Source organism: Salvelinus alpinus, chromosome 20 (genome assembly GCF_045679555.1).
Source record: "Salvelinus alpinus chromosome 20, SLU_Salpinus.1, whole genome shotgun sequence".
NCBI lineage: Eukaryota > Metazoa > Chordata > Actinopteri > Salmoniformes > Salmonidae > Salvelinus > Salvelinus alpinus.
Window position 1 is genome coordinate 46,124,929 of NC_092105.1, and position 15,121 is coordinate 46,140,049.

Here is a 15,121-nt window from a genome sequence, read left to right on the forward strand (position 1 = left end):
AAAGTCAAGCGGTTTGAATACTTTCCGAATGCACTGTGTATGCCGTGCGATAGCCTATGCTTGCTTTTATGGATACATGGAACTGAGAAAGAGGTGCCACATTGATGTAAATGTGAGTTATGCTAGACTTAACATGTGTTTTTACTAGCCTGAGAGGTTAGCCATTCAATGTGTTGCCATATGACCTGACAGCATTCAATTATTGACATTTTTTACGAGATGGAACTATCCCTCTCAATCATTAAAAATAGCCAATTTTCTTATTAGTCACCAGTACTGTTAGCAGTGGTTTAATCAACATTGGTGTTGCAAGCATGAACATTTTACACGCCTCCTCCTGCCTTATCAGTGCCATAATGAGACGATTGACATGCGCTGCTGCGTAAGTTCCATTTAGACACGTTCGTAACAGCCATGCAGCTTTAAAGGCCCACTCTTTCACTGGAAAACAACAAAACGGCATCCCTGCCATTTGGTTTAATATAAAGCTCAGGGAAGGGAATCAATGGGTGTCTAATGATTTTAAATGATCAAAAACGGCTGCAAAAAGTGGGCCTTTAAGATGGGTTTTCGGAGTGCTGCTACACAGTCAGGTGTAGTGATTAACCCATAGGGACGCACACAGAGCAGAGTCTAGCGAAAGCTCAAGGTGTCTGTGTTTTCCTGCCTTCCCGTGTTGGCGGAGGCTTACGCCAAAAAAGGCAATATCCCAAAACAAACAAAAGGCTTTCTGTCTTAGGCAAGCCACGCGCTCCTGTTTTGCACCGCCGTTTAACATTGTATTTGCACAGAGGGCTGGAAGGTGTATTTTGAGGGGAAGTGTGAGGAGATAATCCCAAAATATTGTTTTTTTGTAGACGCTCAGGTGTTGACAGTTTAGATCACATTATTGGTCCATCTCAAATGTGACTTCTGCTTTTAAACCAACCTCTCTGAAAAACATCTCCATTTTTTGGAGAGGTGCGGAAAGCTGCCACGCTCGGCGCCCGGGGAGCTGTTGTTGTGGGGATTAAGTGCCTTGCTCTAGGGCATAACAGCAGGCAATGGCATCTAGGATTTGATACCAGCAACCTCCAATTGCCAGCTCACTTTCCTGTCAGACCCGGGATTTGAACTGGCAACCCTCCGGTGAGGGGCTTGTCTTTCTAACCATTAGGCAGTTTTTTTCTCCTCCTCAAGGTGACACCCTGGGGAAAGAGGGGTTGTATGATTGACTTTTGTTCTACCTCACTCAAACGTAGGAGCTTCTAACACATAGACTTGTAGACACAGATCTACTTATAAATCCCAGGGGAGTTGTTGGGCAATGTTCAGACTTCAGAGTCTCACAAACTGTCTGAGTGGTCACCAACCGTGATCCTAAAGAGCTATACAAGTTTTAGTTCCAGGCAAGACATAACATTTTTCTGGTGAGATGTGAGAACTTAGTGTTCTCTATTTGTTGCGGTAGTCTGATGTAAATTGTAGAACAAAGAACATCTTTTAACATCATGTCACTTTATTTCGACAAATTGGGCAATGCTGCTTTTAGTAGGGTTATACTCCCTCTCTCCTTTGTATTGGCCCCGCCTCTCAAATTAAAAAAAAAGAACAATTAAAACCCCAACAACTACAAAGTACATTATCCCAGTTTAAGATGGCAGCAATACGGCAATTACCATCACTTTAAACTTCAAATGTGAACATTTCAGTTCTCTAATGTATTATAATTACATTATCCGAGTCTGTCGGTGAGGCTTTGCAATTGAAATATACAAACACCAGCAGCTGTGAGCACTTACATGCCGACGCTTGATATGGAGAATTAGTCCTGCTATTCTAACACATGCCACTCTGATTTCCACATCCACTTACTGTAATTACATACATGCCATTCATATAGATTGACTGCGCTTTAAGAATTAGGCTGGACAAGTGTATGAATCGGGGCTGTCGATATTGTTATTGAAGTATTGTCTGTTTAATCTCAAGCTGCAGGATATCTCAATTCCCTGGGCGTCAATACATTCGGTATGGCTGATTAAATGAAATGTTACAGTACATATAATGAAAGTTTAGACTGACAGCTGTTATGCTATATTCATTCATTCCTTTATTTGTTAATATTGATGCAACCAGGCAAGGTACACTTTTGAGGTCTCACTTCCTAGTGTTCCCAGAATGCTTTGCTCTATAGGAGCTATAATAATATAAACATTTTACTTTCCAGTGCTCAATGATGTGGGTAAACGGCGAGAAAAACATTATTTGGTCCAAATTCAAGTTAAGTTTAAAACGGTGAACAACCATACCACAATTATTAATATTTATCACGTGTCTGCTGCAACTTTGTTGTTTTCTTTATGAATGCAGCGTGACACATACTTTGCTGTTAGATGTTTGCAGTGATTCCTCGCATCGATTCAAAGCTCCGTCATCCGCCATAGATCGACATGAACTCAAGACGAGCTTAAGTCTGTCAGACACTACTGGCACTTTGAAAATACATTTGTGCGAGGCTCAAGCCGAGGCCTGCCCGCTCGATGAATAACTACCATGTTGAGCTGATTTTAAAACAGAAGATAATAATTGTGTTCCGATATCACCCTTGGTACACAGTATAAGCTTAAACTAGTTGAGTAGTAAAATGTGGCTTAACAAATCATACGTTAAATGGACTCACTCTGTGAATTTTTTGTGGTTGACATGTATGTCCCCCATACATACAACATCTGTAAGGTCCCTCAGTCAAGTATTACATTTCAAGAACAGATTCAACAACGAAGACCAGGGAGCATAAAGAAGGGCAGTGATTGGTAGATGGGTAACGATAACGACAAGTTAATAATTATTCTGTGGATGATGTATTAAACCACCCAGACACGTCAAAGATGCAGTCGTCTCTCTGAACTGAGCTGCAGGACAGGAAGGAAACTGCTTGCCGTTATGTCACCATGACATTGGTCATTTTAAAACAGCTACAGAGTTCAATGGCTTTGATGGGAGAAAACTGAGGACGGATCAGCAACATTGTAGTGACTCCACATTAATGGCCTAAATGACAGAGTGAAAAGAAGAATACAAATATACAGAATAAAATGCATAGGTATGCAACAAGGCACTAAAGTAATACTGCAAAAACTATTTGGGGTCTAAATACAAAACCTTATGTTTGGGGCTAATCCAACACAATACATCACTGTGTAACTACTTCCTTATTTTCAGGCATGGTGGTGGCTGCATCATGGTATGGATATACTTGACATTGACAAAAACTGGGGAGTTTTTCAGGATGAAAAGAAATGGGAAAACCTGCTTCAGTCTGCTTAACTCTGCAAATGTTTTAAAGTCACCATTGGCTTCATGGTGAAATTCCTTCCTCTCCGTCAACTGAGTTAGGAAGGACGTCTGCATCTTTATTGTGAGTGGGTGTATTGATACACCATCCAGTGTAATTAATAACTTCACCATGGTCAAAGAGATATTCAAAAAAAAATTATACCCATTTACCAATAGGTGCTGCTCTTTGCAATGCATTGGATAACCTCCCTGTTCTTTGGGGTTGAATCTGTGTTTGAAATTCACTGCTCGACTGTGGGACCTTAAAGATAATTTTATGTGTGGGGTACAGAGACGAGTTAATCATTAAAAAAAATATTGTTAAACACTATTATTGCATACAGATTGAGTCCATGCAATTTATGTGACTTGTTAAGCAATTTTTTTCCCCTAAACATATTTAGGCTTGCCATAACAAAGGGGCTTTGTGTGTAGACCAGTGACACAAAATCTCAATTTAATAAATTTTAAATTGTGGCTGTACCACAACAAAATGTGGAAAAAGTCAAGGGGTGTGAACACTTTCTAAAGGAACATTTCATTACAGCGTAATGTAGAAACATGACTTGTCTTATCTTTATATCTTGAAACTCTCTCTGAAAACACAAGTTATATTCTTCAGTGTTTTTAATGTCACGTCTGTCAAGGAACATCTAAAACAAGAAGCAACTAAAACAACAAGCATTCACAAACCTTTCTTTTAAAAATGCCAAGAGGGTTCTGGTAGAAATGGTAATTGGTTCTACTACAACAAAACCATGACATACGCCTAACAATATTAAATGTAAGATTGTTTACATTCGCCCAACCTAATCCCCTACAGGTGAAAAAAAGGGACAAAAAAACAAAAAAATCTCAAAATTCATGCCATTTTACATTTTTGAGCATAGGCCTATTTATTTCTGCAACAGCACACTCACTCATCACAAATTGTAAGTAAGTTAGTTACAGTGCCTCCTAAAGACATGATTGACATGGGAAGAGAGGGTGGAAGGTGAATGTAAATCTGCTAGTTAGCTAGCTACATTTTTTTTACTGATTGTGATTTATCTTCATTGCTCTTAAATATTAACTTCATAGTATAATTTTCAATATCTTCTAACTCAACATATACACTGTATGGCTGGCTAGTGGCTTGTGTGGATATTTTAATATATGGTGGTTAGCTAGGGTCTAGACTACCTGTGTTGCTGCTGCCGACAGAGGACATTATGTAGTTGGGTCAGAGCGAGTGTTGTTGATGCAGCTGCTCTTTTCTGTCTGTCTTCCAGACCGATTATTGATGATGATTATGTAACTCGAGTGGTATCAAGTGTTGATCAAATGTTATGCTGCGGTGGCAGTACTGTTGATATTTAAACTAGGTAGCTAGTTACCCACATTCAACCAGTGACTGCATCTCAAGGTATGTTTGGATACCGGGCATGCACAATCTTAGTACAGAGCAGAGTAGGAAAAAGGTGCAACCTCCAGACAGGGCACACCAACAGGCACAACCAACGGACAGGGTGGTGGGTAGCTAACTTCATGACATTGCGATGACTTGCGGCAATGTGTTCAGAACAACAGCAACAAAACCTTATACAAAAAAATATATATAGCACCACCCAGAAGGCTTGTAGGATGGCAAAGTGGCATCTGCTGGGCACTGGTTTACTCCTATCCGTTCATGTGCCTGCCTGTAGGGGTAAAGTGGAAGGGTCAGACTGTTGAAATCACAGATTGTGCCTTTAAAGCCTCAGTGTGGCATTATAATGATGGTTGAGGCGCGTGATCCATGCTGCGGAGATAAGAGACTGTGCTCTCAGGTGTGTTTCTAAAGATAGAAACAGGCTCTGCACCCTTACTGAAAACTCATTATCATTGCAGAATAGAGAAAGGCATTTGTTACCTCTTGTCTGAATTGCATTACAGAATTTCCAAAGATTACTAGGGGCAGAATATTTGTTGACTTATGCCAGAAAGAAACAAACTGCTAATATCACAACCTGTCAACATTTGAGTCTGGTAGAATATCTAAAATCAAGGTCTACAGTGCAAGGTTTATAGCAATGGATGTTTGTTGGAAAATATACAGTACCAGACAAAAGTTTGGACACACCTACTCATTCAAGGCCAAGAGTGTGCATAGCTATCATCAAGGCAAATTGTGGCTAATTTGAAGAATCTCAAATATAAAATATACTTTGATTTTTTAAACATTTTTCTGGTTACTACATGATTCCATATGTGTTATTTCATAGTTTTGATGTCTTCACTATTATTCTACAATGTAGAATATAGTAAAAATAAAGAAAAAACACTGGAATGAGTAGGTGTGTCCAAACTTTTGACTGGTACTGTATATCTAGAGAATACAGAGTATATACAGTAGAAGTTCTGTATTGTTTATTATCTCCTCCTTCTCATGCTTTGAGGAATGCTGTACAACCCATATAGTCTAACCCCCAACAACATATCTACTGTGCATGGTCTAATTCAAACTTTAAAGAAAAACAATAAGGATTATTTAGTTCATCAGCCATACAGGACCGAACAGAGGTAGGAATACATATAGCATAGAATTTTTTTTTGTAAATCAAAATAATAAGGTTGTGGATATTGCTTTTTATTCTTTCAGCTCACCGTGGAGACTGTAGTTTTAGAATTGACTCATTCGTGGGTATTTGATGTTGGAAAATGTCATGAGTATTATACTGCACATATAACATTTAAGTTTTGTACACTGTACAACACTAATGTAAAATAGATTAAGGGCAGAACAAAATCATTCTTCCAGATGCTTAACTCAACAAATGCATAAATCATCATTGATTTATCCGCAAATACTCTAGTTACACAAGTGGATCTCAAGTCAGGATTCTGTCCTAAATGTTTACCGTATATGTCCCGCCCTGACCTTAGAGATCCTTTAAATTCTCTATTTGGTTAGGTCAGGGTGTGACTATGGTGGGCAATCTATGTTTTCTATTTCTTTGTTGGCCTGGTATGGTTCCCAATCAGAGGCAGCTGTCTATCGTTGTCTCTGATTGGGGATCATATTTAGGCAGCCTTTACCCACCTGTTGTTTGTGGGATCTTGTTTTTGTGTAGCTGCCTGTGAGCAGCCCAGAACGTCACGTTTCGTTTTCCTGTATTCTGTATTGTTTTTGGTGAGTTTCTGATTTATTAAACATGTGGAACTCTTACGTACGCTGCGCCCTGGTCCATTCATTCAGACGATCGTGACAGTATATGCATTGTACTTTGTCAAGTCCCTGTCTTTGCTTGTCTTCTGTTAAAAAATTGAAAACAGATCGTTGGTTGTTGAGCAGAACAATCTGTTAGGGGTCTCATTTTGGACTACCAGGAAGCATATATACTTATCAATGTACACATTTTTACAAATTGTGGACTACCATGAAAGATGCATTTTAATCAATGTACACATTTTACTAGGGAAAGTACGGTACAAACGGAAAACATATAAGGCATGATGTTTTACCTCATCTGTGTAAATCGGGAATCAAAAATCCTTACCAAAATGTTTCTGAATAAATGTATATGACTCGTCATCTCATAAAATCATGCAGATTACTTTTGTACATGAACTGTTATTACAGATGTACCAAGTCACACTGTGCAAGCAGCTTGATAAGTTGTATAATGTTTACATGGTTCTACATTATAGCTGTTGGTGGCCCTGATCACCTCCATTCTAGAGGCATTGCCCTCACATGCTGTGGAGTGAGCTCTGTGAGAACCGGTTTGATGGAGACTGGAACTGAGCTCTACTGAGATGATGTGACCAGATGTGATCATCATCACACTGACAGCCTGAGTCTATTGAGAGTTATATCATGGCCACTGCACCACCATCTCCAGTTGTCTTATGAATTTATCATAATAGTGCTACCGCTATGCAGCAGCAATAGCCTCCAAGCTCGGTATGTTAGCTTGTGCCAATTGTTAAATATAGCCTGTTATAGCAGCAGGGAGTAGGATATCCTGAAGTTAATATTTGGATCTTAGCTTTGGTTGTAGCCATCCATCTTAATAGTATGTATCTTCTCTTAGATGTGTGGCTCGGTATCGTTATGTATGTTTCGCATGACTTGAATACTTACCTTTTAGAGTGGTTACTTTCCTTTGGCATTTAATGCTGCGTTTAATGCTGTGATGCATATGTCTCCCTTAGGTGTGTTTCAATAGGCATACGTTTTATTGTTAATTGTCAGTTTGGGATCATTAAGGCAAAGTTTAAATGTATATGTTTTCCTGCCAATCATATGAAAAACATTTAGCAATAATAGCAGTAAGGTGTGAATATCTATTGGATTGCTTTTTGAGCCTTTAATGGAAATAACTACCTTTTCAGTAATACTTTACTTGACACCCAGCGCATGAACACGTTATGACACGGTCATAAGAGCTGACATAACTTGTCATAGCCTGTTATAAAATGGTCATAACACTGTCGTGACACATATATTTAGACCTGTTGTGATATACACTACATGACCAAAAGTATGAGAACACTGGCTCATCGAACATATCATTCCAAAATCATGGGCATTAATATGGAGTTGGTCCCCCCTTTGTGCGCGTCTGTCCAGTCATGGAAACCCCTTTCAGGAAGCTCCCTAATGAACAGTTATTGTGCTGATGTTGCTTCCAGAGAAAGTCTGGAACTCGGTATTGAATTTTCAACCGAGGACATACGATTTTTACACACTTAAGCACTTGGCGGTCCCGGTCTTTGAACTTGTGTGGCCTACCACTTCGCGACTGAGCCGTTGTTAATCCTAGACGTTTCCACTTCACAATAACAGCACTTACAGTTGACCGGGGCAGCTCTAGCAGGGCAGAAATTTGACAAACTGACTTGTTGGAAAGGTTGCATCCTATGACAGTGCCACGCTTAAAGTCACTGAGTTCTTCATTAAGGCCATCCTACTGCCAATGTTTGTCTATGGCGATTACATGGCTGTGTGCTCGATTCTATACACATGTCAGCAACGGGTGTGGCTGAAATAGCAGAAGGGATGTCCACATACTTTTGTATATATAGTGTATATTGCATTATTTTGTGGCTGTTATGACACCTGCAAAAGAGTGTCAAAACCCACAAATCCTACCACACAAGGCAAAACATTCCATTTCACCATCAACAATATGTTTATGTTACAGTGCATTTGGAAAGTATTCAGACCCCTTGAATTTTATAACATTTTGTTACGTTACAGTTTTATTCTAAAATTGATTACATCGTTTTTTCTTCATCAATCTGCAGACAATACCCGATAATGATATAGTAAAAACAGGTTTTTATACATTTTTCCACAAAAAATAATAAAAAAATATTACATTTACATAAATATTCAGACCCTTTACTCAGAACTTTGTTGAAGCACCTTTGGCAGTGATTACAGCTTCGAGTCTTCTTGGGTATGACACTACAAACTTGCTGTATTTGGGGAGTTTCTCCCATTCTTCTCTGCAGATCGTCTCAAGCCATGTTAGGTTGGATGGGGAGCGTCACTGCACAGCTCTTATCAGGTCTCTCTAGAGATGTTCAATCGGGCTCACGTCCGGGCTCTGGCTGGGCCACTCAAGGACATTTAGGGACTTGTTCCGAAGCCACTCTTGCGTTGTCTTGGCTGTGTGCTTAGGGTCGTTGTCCTGTTGGAAGGTGAACCTTCGCCCCAGTTTGAGGTCCTGAGCACTCAGGAGCAGGTTTTCATCAAGGATCTCTCTGTACTTTGCTCTGTTCATTTTTCCCTCAATCCCCACTAGTCTCCCAGTCCCTGCCGCTGAAAACATCCCCACAGCATGATGTGCCACCACCATGCTTCATCGTAGAGATGGTGCCAGGTATCCTACAGATGTGACACTTGGCATTCAGGCCAAAGAGTTCAATCTTGGCTTCATCAGACCAGAGAATCTTGTTTATCATGGTCTGAGAGTCCTTTAGGTGCCTTTTGGCAAACTCCAAGCGGGCTGTCATATGCCTTTTACTGAGTATTGGCTTCTGTCTGGCCACTCTACCACAAAGGCTGATTGGTGGAGTGATGCAGAGATGGTTGTCCTTCTGGAAGATTCTCCACAGAGGAACTCTGCAGCTCTGTTAGAGTGACCATTGGGTTCTTGGTCACCTCCCTGACCAAGGGCCTTCTCCCCCAATTGCTCAGTTTGGCCAGGTGGCAAGCTCTAGGAGAGTCTTGGTGGTTCCAAACTTCTTCCATTTAAGAATGATGAAGGCCACTGTGTTCTTGGGGACCTTCAATTTTGCAGACATTATTTTATGCCCTTCCCCAGATCTGTGCCTCAACATAATCCTGTCTCAGAGCTCTACGAACAATTCCTTCGACCTCATGGCTTGGTTTTTGCTATGACATGCTCTGTCAACTGTGGCACCGTTTTATATAGACAGGTGTGTGCCTTTCTAAATCATGTCCAATGAATTGAATTTACCACTGGTGAACTTCAATGAAGTTGTAGAAACATCTCAAGGATAATCAATGGAAACAGGATTCCCGTTGAGCTCAATTTCGAGTCTCCTAGCAAAGGGTCTGATTTCAGTTTTTGATTTTTAATACATTTGCAAAAAAAAAATGAAAAATCTTTTTTTTCTTCATCATTATTGTGTATTGTGATTCGATTGATGCAGGAAAAATGTATTTAATCCATTTTAGAATAAAGCTGTAACGTAACAAAATGTGGAAAACGTCACGGGTCTGAATTCTTTCTGGATGCACAGTATATAACATTTTCTGAAATTGACCATATTAAATTATCATTGTAATTACGCACAAATTTATGTCAGACATGCCCCTACCCCAATGCACTGTTTCTGATGACTGGGATAAATTTCGGAGCAGATTTTAGACACCCTATTTTTGACTGATGACTAACATAAGGGCGTGTATGTGATAGACCTATCTGGCTTATATGATTATGATGGTCATAATGCTTCTTGACCGTGTCATAAAGTGTATTTTTTGCAAGTTATTTAAAATATGGTGAAAAAGAAACATGACTGTAAATAATGAATTACAACAACAACATAGGACTTAAAAAACACACTTTAAAATGAAAGGAAACTTTTTGGCAGGGAAAAAAACACAGTTCAATAAATGTGGGTTTTGACACTCTTATGTAGGTGTCATAACCAGCCATAAAAGAACATAATAGGCGCCATAACAGGCGTAAATATATGGGTCATCACAGTGTTATGACCATGTTATGACAAGTTATGTCAGCTGTTATGACATATTAGGACAATTTCACAACATGTTATGACGCTGGGTGTCAAGTAAAGTGTTATCAATTTTTTTCAGATCATCTGGCATTCTCACCCAGAGAAAATGTCATTGCATAGTCCTTCCATTTGTGAAAACGACACTTAGAACATGGAAGTGGTTCTCATGCTTCTTGGCGAAGTATTCGTCCAGGTCAAATATAGATCGAAGTATTCCTTCACACATAAAGCTCATATTCACCTCTTCGTCTTGATGTAATCGTTCACATTCATCACACCTAAACCCACCTCTCAGATTCACAGATTCAAAAAATAATACCAAAACATCTTACCCCTCCTTCCCACCCTTCACTCATGAAACATATCAAAGCTGTTAAGAGGCTTTGTTAGTCTGAGAGGCTAATCCTCACTTTCTCTCATAGCCATTTTAGCCAACTGTTGACAATCTTATGAAAAGAACATTCCTAAATGTCTCCTATCACAGTGTCAGAGTAGACAAGACAGCCTTCTGAGTGTGAGTATGAGTGACCAGTGACGATGCAATGTATTTTTCAGTGAACATTTTCTCGGGCAACTCAAACAGGAGAACCAAAATGAAGACTGAAGGCAGGGTGACTGGTATAATCAGCCAAGCAGACTCCATTTCCATGGGCAATTGAGCTCTGGTTAAGATGAGCGCCTCCACTGTATTTATCACTATGCTCAAGGGTGAGATTACGGTAATATTGTTATGCAAATGAGCTCACTGATTACCCATACAGCGCCACTTAGAAATTCCCTCTTCACCTGATGACAACTAAAAGCTGTGTGGATGGATATACACTGTGGACAAAATATTAGGAACACCTGCTCTTTCCATGACATAGGCTGACCAAGTGAATCCAGGTGAAAACTATGATCCCTCATTGATGTCAGCTATGATCCCTTATTGACGGCAGAAAAACCTGCAGTAGTCTTTTTAATAAACCTTGGGAAGTTTTTATTTTTAACAACTTAAACAATTACACCCATTTTAATGCCAAAGACACACCAGACTGGCTTTCCAAGAGGTATTGGATGTTCCTGAATGGTCCAGGCTCCGTCTGCAATCAAAAACAATGGATATACACCGAGTGTCCAAAACATTAAGAGCACCAGGTGACTCCAGGTGAAAGCTATAATCCCTTATTGATGTCACTTGTTAAATCCACTTCAAATCAGTGTAGATGAAGGGGAGGAGACAGGTTAAAGAAGGACTTTTAAGCCTTGAGACAATTGAGACATGGATTGTGGATGTGTGCCATTCAGAGGGTGAATGGGCAAGACAAAACGTTTGAAGTGGCTATGGCAGTAAGAGCCATGCGCACCGGTTTGTGTGTATCAATAGCTGCAACGCTGATGGGTTTTTCACGCTCAACAGTTTCCCGTGTGTAACAAGAAGGGTCCATCACCCAAAGGACATCCAGAGAAGTTGACACAACTGTGGGAAGCATTGTGTAATTAATACTCAGGGAGAATAAGGTGTAGATTCACGCGCAGAGCGCGGCAGATGTTTATTAGGCCTTCACGGAAGGCAGGAATCGTGGTCGCAGGCAATGGTCAAACACAGGTAGGCAGTCAAAAACAAACAATACCTCACAACCATACAAACAGAAAGAACTGAACTAAATAGGGAGCTGATGAGACCAGGTGAGAAACAAACACAGGTGAAATCAATGAAAGAACAAAAATGAAAGACAGGGCTACGTTCCAGAACACAAAGAAACAGGGCTACGTTCCAGAACACAAAGAAACAGAACATAAGGTTGACTAAGAAAAGAAAAGCAGAACCTTACACATTGGAGTCAACATGGGCCAGCATCCCTGTGGAACACTTTCGACTCCTTGTAGAGTCCATGCGCTGACAAATTGAGGCTGTTCTGAGACCAAAGGGGGTGCAACTCAATATTAGGAAGGTGTTCCTAATGTTTTGTACCCTCAGTGTAGATTGAGTTTTAATGGCCTTATAGATATGCAAAAGTTTTCTGTCCAGCTTTCCATTTAGGTCACAGTGCCAAATAAAAACAATTATAGATTTGGATAATGTGCAAAACATTTATAATGGAAAATACATCTTGCTTTATTAATCTTTCATCAACACCACATTTTTCTGATTATGTATTGGCGCTAACACATTCTCTGCTATGGATTTCTCCTTAGGTGTACCTGTACTCTTTCCTGGCATCCTACTTGATATACAACCTGCATACAAGGTATGTATCACCTGTCAAGATTTGAGTAGACTAATAGTAAATAGAAGGCAATTTCCTACCAAGAAGGCAGCTGAACCCGCGTGTCTCGCTCGCTTCTGTTTATTCGTTTGCAAGTGTTTTTTTTTGTTGTAATCATTTCCAGATACAACAGTATTTTTTTTACATAGTCAACAAGTTACTTGGCTATAAAAAAAGATAATCTATCTGTTCTCTTATCGGAGAAAGCAAACAGATATCAAGTGCTGAAAGCTCCATCACTATGCACATGTCTGGTTGAAAGCCTCCTCTCGTACCCTGCCTCCCGAAACAAGCCTCTCCCAAGCGGGTGTACCTAGGCTGTACCTAGGCTACTCCTGTGACATGCTGCACTGCTTGGCCCTCACCTTTCGGTCTGTTGACTCTGCTTCCGATTATCCAGGCCCGCTCCTCGCCTGTCTGGTACAGATACCCCCGCCAATTGCTCCCTTCTTCCCCGTGCTTCGCTCACCTCCAGCACACATTCACACACACACACCATTTTATCGTTAGCCTGTAGACTTGTGTGGATTTTTACTCGGGAACTTGTATGAATTTCGATTTTTATTACTTGGCCTTTATTGTTATTTTATTGTAGCTTATGTACTGTAGCTTAGACCTATTTCTTATTAGTGTGCAACCTCATAGGCCTATTATTTTAGTCTTAGAAAACTTGTTATGATTATTTTTCACGTTGATTGATCGGCTACAAACGAACATGTTGCTGTTGTTGCTATTGTCTACCCTTGAAGCTTACACTGAGGATGACGCATTTAGGGCCTGATGCCTCTTAAATGCGGAGAGCTTTGAGTGTTTTCCCCCATGGTGCATCCAGAAACCATACCATACCCGCTATTGCGCTGGAGAACTCTGCATGTTTTTCCCATTTGACATTCTTTCAGTACTTAATCATGTCACTAGACAGTATGAATATTTGTAAATATGTTGTGTTAAAGACTCTGGGTCCTCTGGACTATGGTTCTAGTATGGTCTGGAAATCCAAATGCTGTAAAATACAATCAAGACTTGTCATTACGTTGCTGCTTTTACTGTCAGGAAATTGACATTTCTACCCCATCTGAATTGAAAAGTCTAAATGTTTTGAAGTTTCTGCACAGAAATGTAAGAAGTCTTCTTCCGAAACTTGATTTTGTAATTATTTGGATTAAAAAAAACAGACCCAGATATATTTATGCTTCCTCAAACCTGTCTCTAAAAAATCTATCACTGACAAAGATTTTGGCATTGTTTTTCGGGCAGATCACAAATCTAAGGGTGATGGTGTTGCTATATACATAAAAGACAAGTTGTCTGCGACCATTCTGACTTCTGTTACCAAGCCTAAGCAATTTGAATATCTGTCTTTGAATATACCGTAAATCTCTGCGCATCCCTGAATCTGGTTGTCTCCTGTTGTTATAGAACCCCCATCTGCTATTGTTGGCTCTCTGGATTGTATTTTTGAATTATTATCACACAATGTCAAATCTGAATTCGTGCTTATGGGTGACCTGACATCCAACTCTCATCACCTCAAGAATTTATGTAACACCTGTAATCTTACTCAGATTGTCAAAAGTGTAACAAGGTTGAATGCGAAGGGTCCTCTGAAATCCTCTTTGATTGATCTCATTTTAACCAATACTCCTCATCGTTTTAATGGTTCTGGTGTCTTTACAAAGAATATCACGGTGAGGTTGTCTGTGTAAGGGATTGTAAAATGTCTAAATTACCTCCACGTATCATCATGAATATAAACTGTAAGCTGTTTGATACTCAGGGTTTTTTACATGATGTTTTAAACATTGCCTGGAATAGAGTTGAATTCATCCCTGACGTTGAATGAGTCTTTTCTTACTTCCACAAAACATTCCAGGATGTACAGTATGCAACAAGCATGCCCCTATCAAACAATACAGATGAACTAGCTGAAATAATAAGGAAGCAGAATGCTGTGTTGGCAAAAGCAAGAAGGTCTGATTCGGCTAATGATTGGATGGCTTTTAAATGCCTTCGGAATCATGGTGTGGCTATGACCCGAAATCTGAAAGCAGACCACTACCTCAAATCTACTGCTGATAATCTGAATAATCCTTCGAAATTTTGTACACGAGGGACTGCATAATGATGTTGTGTTTTCAACCAGGGAGGTACAGGAGCTGAACCCTCCAGAGGTGTCGGACTCGGTCCTGCAGTTTGCTTCTTGGGGCGTTCGGGATCAACAGCTGGTGAGTATTCCTATGGGTCAGCTTGAAGAAAATGACTCATGCTAATGTAGGGTTTATGATGTGTACACTGCACACCGTGTACTTAATCAC

The 15,121-nt window shown here is 40.0% G+C and overlaps 1 protein-coding gene across 1 annotated transcript in view; it reads left to right on the plus strand.

The window, feature by feature from the left end:
* The window catches only part of LOC139547003 (inactive dipeptidyl peptidase 10-like), a 239,922-nt gene that overhangs the window by 188,925 nt on the left and 35,876 nt on the right, over positions 1-15,121 (plus strand). Inside the window, exons 6-7 of the mRNA XM_071356029.1 lie at positions 12,736-12,788; positions 14,950-15,031. Of these exons, the coding sequence (XP_071212130.1) occupies positions 12,736-12,788; positions 14,950-15,031 (135 nt within the window). The remainder of the gene's footprint in view (positions 1-12,735; positions 12,789-14,949; positions 15,032-15,121) is intronic.